A 12,405-nucleotide genomic window follows, 5' to 3' on the forward strand; every position below is an offset into this window, starting at 1 on the left:
AACGTGTCTTCCGGGACGTGCAGGGGTAGCTTTCCGCACTTTCACTCACTTCAGCGTGCCTACAGAATGCTTCATATTTGCTAAGTTCGAGTGAAATCTTAATACTGTTTTTTTTTTTTTTTTTTTTAATGCTGAGCCCAAACTGACTTATGGTTTTAACCCATTCAACACCAAACCCGTATATATACGTTACTGAACGCCGTACCTCGTCTGCCAAACCCGTATATATACGTTTTGGTGCAGTGTGTACTTCACCGATCTCATAAATGAACGGGATATAGTGTCATGCTTTGAAATTTCATGGAAATACTCAAAGAAGTTCTGTACGGTAGATATACCACTCCATTTCACGTGTTTTGAAAGCGATCTGATGTTATTTCAGCTTCGTTGGAGTGGAACATCTTTCCCGCTAATGTGTAGCCATCATGGAGTCTTGAAGTTTACATTCTCTTGTTGACGAAAAAATGGAATGTTTCCTCATAAATAGCGATTCTATAGAGCTATATTTCGATAATGAAGATGGAAGTACAAGAAAGTGCGAGACAAAGCAGTAATGATGAATCTCATGCGGAATTACCATCCCCTCCACAAACAAATTATTTTTTCTCCAAATATAAATGACTGATAATACCAGTTCTTGGATCAACAATTTTTTATTATATATCAGTAATAATATCACTGAGCGGTGAAGCAGTGTATGTTAACCCCTCAGCGCCGACCTCTATACGTGGTATAGACCCTCTTTTCTTCCGTAGCCGCCGACCTCTATACGTGGTATGGACCCATACATGGTTTCACATTTACGGCTATAGCGCGAAGAGTTTTGGAGTTACTGATGTGCAAATTGTTTTGTTTCCAAGAAGACAGTTTCGGGTTTATCAGTGTTGTAAATAAGAATTGAAAAATCGTTATAATGTAGTTGTTTTTGCAAGGATAATTATTTGTCAAGTAAGTCTGAACACTAATCTCTTGCTTTTTAAAGTCTGTTTGCTTCTTTCTTTCCCACAGAATCAAATAAAGAAATGATGATCTGAGAAGTTTGGCTTTTTGTGTGATGTTCTTTGCTCTATTTGTACACTGGGAGTGCGGTTTATTTATTATATTTGTCTTTATTTCTCAGCTTGTAATATTTTCGTAACTCTCCATGAGCGCTCTGTGCAGGCTTCAGTTAGTGCTGCTTTCTGTCATACGATACAAGAACCAGTTGTTCATGGTATATATCTCGTCTGAAAGACGTTGTCTCGAACTTTTGTCTGAAAAATGTATCGAGTTGGTTTGTTTTGTCATAAATGTTATTCCCTTCATTCAGTTTCGTCCTGTTGCTTTCGGTCTCGCTGCAGCTTCACCAGTCCGTGTGACGCGCCGCGCTCAGCCGTGGTATGACTGACAGTAACGTGCTTGAAATATTGTATAATTCAGATGAAAGATTAATCGGAAGTAGAAGTGACAGTATAACCAGCAGTGATAATGAAAGAGATGATGTAGCAGTGGTAAATGATGAGAGTGACGATGAGGAGGAAACAGTACTTGGAAATTTCGTGTAAGAGATTATAGATAATTATACAGGTCAAAGAGAAGTTTTCAACGGTGAATTCTGATTGCTAAATTCTCTAATAATACTCACACAGGCCACAGAGACAAATATTGAGCAATTACCTTATCAGGTTCAGCTGGTGAAAGGTTTGTTTACAAAATACGCTCCGGAGGGAAGGGAACGAAATATTCAAGGCCGGCGCGCATCAGATAATACAGTTCCAAGGTTGCAGGAAAGACATTTTATCAGGAAATTAGCACCCAAGAGTTGGAAATCCAAACCTCAGAGACATTGTATCCTGTGTTCAAAACACGGCGGAAAGAAGACGTTCAGTGTACTGCTGCCAGGAGTGTGACTTGAGTCCCTATCTCAAAGAGTGCTTCGAACTCTATCACACGGAACTAAATTACTAAGGAAATGTGAAAGAATTATGTAATTATCTGCATGTACATTGTTCTGTCATAAGGAATTCCAAATTTCGTGAAAATCGGGCTACTCTTATACTTGTAGTAACGCTTTAAGTGAATCGATGTATTTCAGTCCCGCGTAGTTGAAATCTCATCCGGCCGCGGGGTAGGAAGCTATTTAAATGGCTGCGACGCTGAGGGGTTAACATGCTACAGCTATGGAGCCAAGCTCTGCATTCGGCAGGCGAGTGGGTCCGAACCCCACCGTCAGCTGTCCCGAGAACGTGGGTGTTTTTTTTTTTTTTGTGGTTTCCCTTTTGCACTCCTAAGCTAATGCCGGGACAGTTCATACTCATAAGCCACAGACGATTCCTGAGACTTCCTTACCCAGTTTCATTCGCCATCATTCATTTCATATTCATTATCTTCTCAACTGAAATTTGCATTAGGAAGGGCATCCAGCCATAAAAACATAATGTAAAATATAATCTCACTTCATCCCCGACCCCGTATTTGGGCTGCAGGGCTAAGGGGATGATATGCATTCTATTAATAGTATCAGTAAAAATTTATCTGTAAAAGTGCTTCTTCCTTTAAAAAAAATATGCCCAGAGGGTTTGCCTGGTCATCAAAATTCGGCAGTGAAAAGGTTAAAGGAGAGAAGCGCCAGCCGGGAAATTGTACAAAGGTGGGGGTCACTGTACTGTGTTGCAATGTTGCAATGCACACGGAAGCGAGACTTCCTTCTCTCGTCATAGGAAAGTTCAGAAAGCCACGATGTTATAAGGGCATCGGGCATTTTCCGTGCAAGTAGAAGGTGTCTAAAAATCAAACAGTACAGTAATCCAAGAGATAAAGCATTTGCACAGGGGAGCCAGCATAATTTGTAGTCATTGAGTCGTGTTTTTCTTCTCCTTTCATTGTGTGAGGTTATGTCTGCCATTGTTTTATCCAAGTGCATTATTTGAATACTGTCCAGTTCCATGGCTAAATGGTTAGCGTATTGGCCTTTGGTCACAGGGATCCCGGGCTCGATTCCCAACAGGGTCGGGAATTTGAACCATCATTGGTTAATTTTGCTGGCACGGGAGTTGGGTGTATGTGTCGCCTTCATCATCATTTCATTATCATGATGCGCAGGTTGTCCACGGGCGTCAAATCAAAAGACCTGCACCTGGCAAGCCAAACATATCCTCGGGCACTCCCGGCACTACAAGCCATACACCATCATTTCATTTTCATTTGAATGGTTTAAACTGAGAATCAAGGTGACTGCATGCATAGGGAAGTTTGATAAGCCACGATATTTTAAGGGCATCGGGTACTTTCCGTGCAAGTACAAGGTACCTAAAATGCATACAGTACAGTAATCCAATGAATAAAGCACTGCACAGGGGAGTCAGTATAGATTTCTCCTCGTCTTTGAATCAAGTTTTCTTTTTTTTATTTCATTGCATGAGGTTATGTTTGGCAGTGAGTTATCCAAGTGCGTTATTTGTATACTGTAAATGCACCTTGTTGGATACTTTTTAGAAATATTTTCTTTCCATGGCAGTTGAAAGGTTTAAACTGTGAATCAAGGTAACGGGTCTTAGAATATTTTGTGACGTCGCAAGGGTTGGCATTTCTGAATTACGAGTTGGCGGTTAATTCAAATTAACGAGGTTTGACTGTAATACCTTAATTAAGGCCATGGCCGCTACCTTCCCAGGACTGTCCTGAAATAGGGTTTGGTGACAACGGACTTAACATCGGCAATCTAGATAAATATGTAAGTTTTTCATTATATTAATAATTGTATATATTTTATTTTCTCATTACTGTTTCATGTTATCACTAATCTCTCTATCATTGACAAGTTTATGCTACGTAAACAATACTGTACATATACAAGCTTGTTTTTAAGTGATTTGATAGAATCTGAGGATGTTCTTGTAGAACGAAACATGTCATTCTTTGTATGTTAGTGTGTGTTTTACAGATATGTTTATAGTGTTTTAATTTACATTGTATTTGCTGTGTGTTTGACAGACTGAAAAACCTTTGTTACATTTAACTAAGTCAACACTGGAAAACATGGCTTCATTTTTAACAAAGTGTAACGTTAAACAAGTAGTCCAAAAAAGAAAAACACCGAACACATAGTCATCCGGATTGAACAATGGAACACTGGAAGAACATGTTTTTCTCTTATGAGAATCACTCTGAAGTGCAAGGGCAAAGGGCTCATTATGTGTCCTGAGCGAAGAATGAGCCAACAACTTCAGCACATTTGCAACAGGCTGTAAAATTATCCAGGAAAAAAAGGTGTTTTGGGGATGTTTCACCAGTCAATGGGAAGAAGGAATCTGACCAATGCATACAAAGAGTGGAGAGGACAATTGCTGGTGAGCTGCAGAAGTGGATTCTAAATGGTGACTGAATATTTCAGCAAGATTTGGCTCCTTGCCATATTTCAAAGAATGTGAAGAAATTCTTTAGTGAGAACAATATTTGCATCTCAGAGTGACCAAGAACTCCCTTGACATTAATCCAATAGCAAACATGTGGGCTATTTGCAAAAGGACACCCACGAAACTTGACTGTTCTACAAAAGTACACATGACAGTCTCTAGTTACAGTGTAGTTTCATGATAATGAATTTTTTTTAAATATGTGCTCAAAGCTTGCAGAATCTATGCCAAATTATCTAAAGCAACTTAAGGAGGACGTATTAGCTATTAGCAAAGATTAAAAGTATGTATTATTGCAGTTGAAAAAGTGCAAAACAATGTCTCAATCCCAGCTTCTTATCTCACTGTGTCATTCCTTAATTTGTCCAGTTTTGTTTTTTGAACTGTGGACCTCAGGAACGTTTCCTCACATAACTGTAACCTTAACGAATCCTTGTTGGCAAGGGAGCGTGTTTCGATACCATAGGTTGAGATCAGTACAAAGTATTGATTGAACATCAGCTTTGCTTTTCTTGGTACTTTGGGGTCCCAAAGAAGTGTTCCTTACTTGCTGGTAAAAGTGAGAGTTCTTCTACACTCTATTTGCCATCTCCTTTGTGGTTAGAATGTCCTGAGAAACTACACTGCCAAGATGGGCAGTTTTCCACACTTTCCAGTGGATGATTTTCTAGCATGATAGTCGCTGGTCATTCATTCCTCTCTTACTGCAATTACTACTGTTTTGGTGCTGCTTATTTTGAAGATTGAATTCCCAGAACTTATCCTTCCATTCATTTAGTCTCAACTGTTCTTATTCCTTAGTTTCCTGCCAGATCATGGTGTTGCACGTTATAAATCTCATCATGATCATGGTGTCATCAGCAAAAGCCATTAGATTAGTTCATTGTATTAGATTGTGTGTTTGGGGCTGATGAACTCAATGTCTCAATCTATGCATGAACAACAACTCTGTGATGACTGGTGACAAATTAGTTTTAGAAGGACAAACAATTACTCTAAAACATAAAATGATGATGGACAAGGAGGCCTTAGAATGAGTGAGGACTGGGTACAGAAAAAGAAGGGCCATTATATTGGAAAAGTTAAATGTGCATTAAGCTGTATAAACCTAATACCGCTGAAAAAGAAAATAAAGGAGGTTAGGTTGGAGATGAAAGAGAGTAACTGAAAATAATGCTAGTTTTAACCAATGTTCCAAGGTTGCAGATCTCTCAAGTTGATATTACTAAGGAAGAGCAACAACACTGTTTAGAAGTTTCTTGTGTTTTGAGAAGCTATTCTCTTAGACTGTAAAACTATGACTGACTAGTTGGTTGGCGAGACAAATCAGAACACATTAACATCTGTCATCAGCCACACTGCGCACTAATCCTCATTCACTTAACTTCCAAAAAGAAAGAAAGAAGGAAAGGAAAGAAAATGAATGCAAACAGAAACATGCTAATCATAGACTTTCAAAAAACTATACGGTAAATATTTAATGAGTTATGTTTATGGAAACTGCCAGCATGTCTTACCATTACAACATCAGATGCCCGTTGGTACAGTCTCAGAGCTTGTTCAGGATGTTGTTGCTCTAACAATTTGGCTGCCTTATCAAGGGCAGCTGCACCTGAATCTGCAGACCCATGTTGTTGATAGAGGGTACATGCTCGCTCGGCCATCTGTGGGACATCTCGTAGGTCACCCAAATCCTTGCACACTAAAATGGCTTGGTCTATACACCTAGATTAAACAAACAAAACAGAGAATATAACATTTTTAAATGATATGGAAACCTCTTCTCTCATAATGTGACAAGTTTACACAGAATCCAGACTTTGTGAATATTCAACTTTGGAACTACGGCAACATAAGTACAGAGACTACAGTCTTGACACCGCTCATGGCTGACTCACACTGGGCCTCCTACTGCGCTCAACGAATTTAAAGACACCTGTTTGGCACATTCATGTTAAATTAATAATTTTCTATCATTATAAGGAGTACTGACAAGGTGGACTCAAAATAAAACTATAATAGTTTCTTTAATAGATTCAGACAAATCAATACAGGATCAAATAAAATACCTATTATGGTTAAGTTTATCAACCTATGGTACTGTACGACTTTATTGCAGAAACACTCTTCTCAGAAATGAACCAATAATTTGTTAAGAAGCAAGCCATTCTTTTTTCAGTGTCAACTCAGTTAATACGTTACAGTTTTTCATTCTGTCGGAAACACAAAATGTAACACTAACATACCTATAAAAATAAAATAAAAACAGACATTTATGTACATTCAACCGGACAAAAATTGGCATATATAACAAATTCCAACCTATACGTTTTTGGGAAGTTCCACCTTTCTACCACTTTAAATCTTACGAATTTCTTAGATTACAATAACATTAATTTATTTTTAAACATTTTTTGTTGGTACATGTTCAGTTTTCCGAGGAAAACATCTTCAGCCGTGATCTTGAATGTTACTTAAAATGTACACAAAACACAAGTAAAATGGGTAAAACACAAAATAAAAAACAACTTGTCCTTGGTTAATAAAAAGTTTAAATATCTAAAGAGTCAATGGTTTTCTCTTCATAGTCACTGTTTGGCACCTCTTGAGGTGAAAGATGTTTCCATAATAAGCCACTTAAAAACTATCCCAAAATACACCCCCCCCCCCCCATGGCACTACAGCCCTTAAAGGGCCTTGACCTACCAAGCGACCACTGCTCAGTCCAAAGGCCGGCAGATTGCGAGGTGTCGTGTGGTCAGCACGACGAATTATCTCAGCCGTTATTCTTGGTTTTCTAGACCAGGGCCGCCATCTCACCGTCAGATAGCTCCTCAATTCTAATCACGTAGGCTGAGTGGACCTCGAACCAACCCTCAGGTCTGGCCTGGCCGGGAATCAAACCCGGGGCCTCCGGGTACGAGGCAAGCATGCTACCCCTACATCACGAGGCCGGCATCCTAAAATAAAGGGATCTAAAAAATGTTCTTGATAAATAACTAAAACAGTAGTGTGTAGCTATGCAAGTTCTCATAACATTCAACCTTGATGTGATGGAAACTGGAATTATTTTGCTAGATGAAATGGACTGGGCCTAACTGTGTTCAAGACAGAAACCAGCTCTTGTGGTATGGTTGTGTCCAAATCATCTAACAACCCACCTGGCTGACTCACTCCGGGCCTCCTACTGCGCTCAACACGTTTAAAGACATTTAAACCTTTTATTAACCAAGGACAAGTAGATTTTGATTTTGTGTTTTACCTAGGCCTATGTTACTTGTGTTTTGTGTATATTTTAACTATCATTCAGGAACATGGCTGAAGAGGTTTTCCATGGAAAATGAAACATGTGCCAACAAAAAACTGTTTTTAAAATAAATTAATGTTACTGTAATCTAAGAAAATCGTAAGATTTAAAATGGTGGAAAGGTGGAACTTGTTACTGGAATTTGTTACATGTAACAACTCCACCACGGATCAAGATTAAATTTGTTACTTGTAACAAAAATTGGCAGTCGCAGAAGATGACCTCCTTTAAAAATCCTCTTGTATGAAATACGATGAATATATTGTGCCAGTATTTACAAATTTAAAAAGGCTCAAAATATTACTTGTTCTGCATTCCTAAATCATTGTTACTTAACATGAGCATTCACTTAAGTTGTTTATTTAAAGTATTTTAAATCACTGAACAGCCATGGATCAAGATTGCATATATTAGAATACCATTACACTAAGTTTACACGGCCGATGCAACATGTATAGTTGATTCCTATGTTCGCATGCTGTAAAAAATAAAATCTCACTTCACTCATGCTCCATAAGAACATTTTCTAAGTCAGAGAGAGAGAGAGAGAGAGAGAGAGAGTGTGTGTGTGACAAAATGAAAAGTATTACTATACTGCTACAATTCTCCCACTGACAGAATTCAAGACTGTTACGACCCGCATAACTCTCACAAGTACAGAAATGGCTTAAGCGAAGATATCGCTGAACAGCAAAATGACTTCCCATTAAATGACTGACTTGTTATTGTAGGGGCCTGGTTTTATTCCCGCCTGGTGGAAGGATAAATGTCCTCGTACTATATTTTTATATGATGTTCAGCTCCACATCGCCCTTGTGAAGTCAATCTGAACACACCACTTCAAATGATGTAATTTCTTCTTTTAATATAATTTTTTCTTGCTATTGGCTTTACGTCGCACCGACACAGATAGGTCGTATGGCGACGATGGGACAGGAAAGGGCTAGGACTGGGAAGGAAGCAGCCGTGGCCTTAATTAAGATTTAGCCCCAGCATTTGCCTGGTATGAAAATGGGAAACCACGGAAAACCATCTTCAGGGCTACTGACAGTGGGGTTCGAACCTACTATCTTCCGAATACTGGATACTGGCCGCACTTAAGTGACTGTAGCTATCGAGCTTGGTCTTTTAATATAATAACTACTATTAATTACCCCTGAAATATACAGGTGCTTCTACTAATAAAATAGTATAACACAACCTTAGAGAAAAGCAAGATACTTTCTCATGCTGGTAGAGCATCCGTAGCTTGCAGTGAAGGATACCATATTCCACTTGCTCTTACTAGACAACACACTCTTGCTATGGATACGGGTTTAATTAAAAAGCAGGGAAGACAAACAACACCCATGCCTCACTCCCTCGAGGGGGGGGAGTGAGTTGCTTCTCTTTCATACCCCTCTACTCTGACCACTGCAGTTTGTTTTCTACACAGATTATAAATGACTCTTTGTTCCCTGTACTTAATTCCAATCCTCTTAACAATTTCAAAATTCTTAATCCAGTCTACATTATCAATAGCCTTTTCTAAATCTACAAATGCAATAAACATGGTCCTGCTTTTTCTTATTTGATTTTCTACTGCCAACTCCAAGGCTAAGTTGATACTACCAAGTTATTGCAGCAATTTACTTGCACAAAGCAACTTGCTGCACCAATTGCAAGTCTAAATTGCTCAGCAAGCTGACCTGCAGCTGTAAGCAGTTTCTTCGGTAAGACGCTTGCAGCCAGTCTCGTGCTAGCAGTGTGAAGGACCCGTCGTGAGCTTGTGCAAGTTACTTGCATAGATAGAATCTGATGCTATTTTGTGAGCCGTATTTTTCTGCTATGAAATTCATGGAGAGTAGCATAGTAATGAGTTTGGACAAAATATGTTCCTTTAGCAAAAATAAGCCTATCTGTTTGTTTTTGTTTTGTTTTGCTTCTGAGAGTAAGGTTATGGATTCTTTGTTCCCATTACAGAATATGTATTACTGTAGCTGCTTGTTGAGATGTCAATGTACTGTGCATTGGGTTTTGAGTTATCATTTTATGAAATTTTACGCTGTCTTATTTAGGTGATGAGGTAGTTTCGTTGGGGCAAGTCCCCAACCATGCTAATATTTAAACTATCGTGTAACGTAGAAGCACTCTGATGGGACTTCTCATAACCTGTTTGACTGAAGCAGCAGCTGCATTTTCAGACAAGGAAAATTCTGGGTCCCAGGCGATAGAACATTTTAGGCCAGTGGGTAGCAATACCAAAATATGACATAAAATGTGCACACATGCACCGAATATAAAGTTGACAAAATGCAAAAAGTTTAAAGTGTTGAATTAGTAAGTGAAATAATATTTACTAGCAGTGTTTTTACCGAACAAATTTGTATCTCTCTGTCATTTACCGTGGGTGTGAAATGGGCGGAGCATTTACTGTGAGTTTGATCTCTAGGAGAAAATCATGCAGAAACCGTCAGGTAGCGCATTTTCACTTTGTTCTAATTAATGTCAATAAACACTCCAGATCGTTTGTAGACATTCTATAAAAATTTTGAAAGCTATCCACATTCTCTACTCTCAATTCTCGCAGCAGATTATTGTAGGCTCCATAATGTGGTCTTCTGAGTATCCAGTCCTTAACCCCAAATCTTTCCCTCTCTCTTCTTTTTCCTATTTTATTTATAAGAATTAAGAGCTGCAGCACATATGATCTGCCTGCATGTTGCTATTTTGGTTGAGTGGCACTGCAAGTACATGTAAACATTATCTGCAAGTTACTTGTGAAAAACTTTGTGCAAGTAACTTGTTTAGTATCCTTGCACGAAATGTAAACCCAGCAGCAAGTGCCTTGCAACAATTTGCTACAATAACTTGCACAAGTTACTTGCTAGTCTAAGGCTAGGATTGCCCCACGAGATCCTATATTTTTCAAGTCTTGATTATCATCGTTGCCAGCACAAAACCTCCTATGTGAAATACATTAGCTTAGAACTTTGGCCGGTAAGGTTCTATCATCTAAAGTTCAATATTGTGTGAATATTATCAAGGCATTCTTGCTCTTCATGTATGTGCTGCAGGTCGGTATATCTCCAGAAATATTATCACACGGGAGGTTTTGTCCCAGCAACGATGTTATCCGTCTCTTTAACTGACCATCGGATTATCCGACAGTCTACACACTGAACAAAATCCCTTCAGCTCCCACTCAAAGAGGAGTTCTTTAGTGACTATCACAATTCTACAGCTTGAGACTTATTTACTGAGGGGCCATACATGAAAAACAATCCGAGCAATGCACAAGATTGAAGAAGGCTTTTTCAAACCAATTAATTCATAAATAATGTATATCACAGACTGCAGAATACTGAACAGTTTTAATATCAAACCACATGTGAAAGACCAGAAGGAATGTCCTTTGGTGTCTATGGGCTGGTCAACAGAAGTGATGATAGTACTGTAAGATCAAGAAATTCAGATAGAAACATATCTAACAGGAACTGAGAACCAACATGTTTCCAAGAAAGTGATTCATTCCTGTGTTATTAAAGGGTCCTCTCATATTTTAAACAGGAATCACAAATATGTCTTCACACTCACAGAAGAATTTTAAGTTGTTCCAGTCAATAGTTTTATAACACCTAGTCAATAGTTTAATAATATCTGGATATAGTAAATGATACTTACTTGGCAGCATGAAACAATCTGAGAGTGAATTGAGGTCATATATCCTGATTTACAATCATAAAAATCAGTACCCTTAATTTCCTGGATAAATAGTATAATATCTTACTTCTATTACATTTCTAGAAAATGTTCCACATAAAACATGACATTCACATCGCCATGCCAGTGAAAGACTATGCAAAAATCATGTTATTGAGAAATAAGGGTTGAAGATTCTAAACAAAGCCTGTGCAAAAACAACAATTGCAGATACTGTGATCTTGCACTGAAGGGGAAGGAATTCTCCAATGCATCTGCAGATATTCTGCACTGAACACTTTAAAAAAAATATTCTAATGTGAAACAAATTACTTGAAGGAGCTAATGTTATAAAATTGGCAATTTGCACACTTCTACATTGAGACTACACTAAAATACACCAACTTGTTTAAAACAGCAAAAATCGAAAAATTTGCACTTATTGTGGTTTTGCAATGGCAAGGCGATATGATAGGACACAAACACAAAATACATTGTAATGTAATCATCTACCATGCTACAAAAGAAATTTTTAAATACAAAAGTTCATTCAAAAATAATTTTAAATTGCATGCAAAAAACAAGATGTAATGAATAAAAAATAGAAAAATGGGTCAAAATAAAATCTAATTGCTATACTTACATCATTATTCATGCAACTACGAAAAAGTCAGTTTATCTTTCAGTGGCAGAAAGTATCCCAACATCATTCCAGTGACCACATCTGTTATAACTTAAGACAAGGATAAATAAAGTATATATTAAAACAAAAGGCAAACCACACACGTGCTAATCTAGAAGCAAAGAGGGTGAAGTTCAACATGCAATATTTTGAAAGTCTGACCCAGCTGGCCAAGCTGGATAATGTTTCTTGGACACATAGCTATTTCAACAATTATTAATATTAATATAGCAAAAACAATGCACAAAGGAAAAGAGGAAATTTATCTTATGCGGCCACATCAGGTACTCATCTGTCACAACTGAAATTACCAATATATGGTACATGTAGGGTTTCGGTTA

At 38.1% G+C, this 12,405-nt stretch overlaps 1 protein-coding gene across 1 annotated transcript in view; it reads right to left on the reverse strand.

Moving 5' to 3' along the window:
• The window catches only part of LOC136873683 (gamma-soluble NSF attachment protein), an 88,804-nt gene that overhangs the window by 13,607 nt on the left and 62,792 nt on the right, over positions 1-12,405 (reverse strand). Inside the window, exons 4-5 of the mRNA XM_067146798.2 lie at positions 11,365-11,382; positions 5,912-6,119 (exon numbers count right to left, since the gene is read on the reverse strand). Of these exons, the coding sequence (XP_067002899.1) occupies positions 5,912-6,119; positions 11,365-11,382 (226 nt within the window). The remainder of the gene's footprint in view (positions 1-5,911; positions 6,120-11,364; positions 11,383-12,405) is intronic.

This window comes from Anabrus simplex, chromosome 5 (genome assembly GCF_040414725.1).
Source record: "Anabrus simplex isolate iqAnaSimp1 chromosome 5, ASM4041472v1, whole genome shotgun sequence".
Taxonomy (NCBI): Eukaryota; Metazoa; Arthropoda; class Insecta; order Orthoptera; family Tettigoniidae; genus Anabrus; species Anabrus simplex.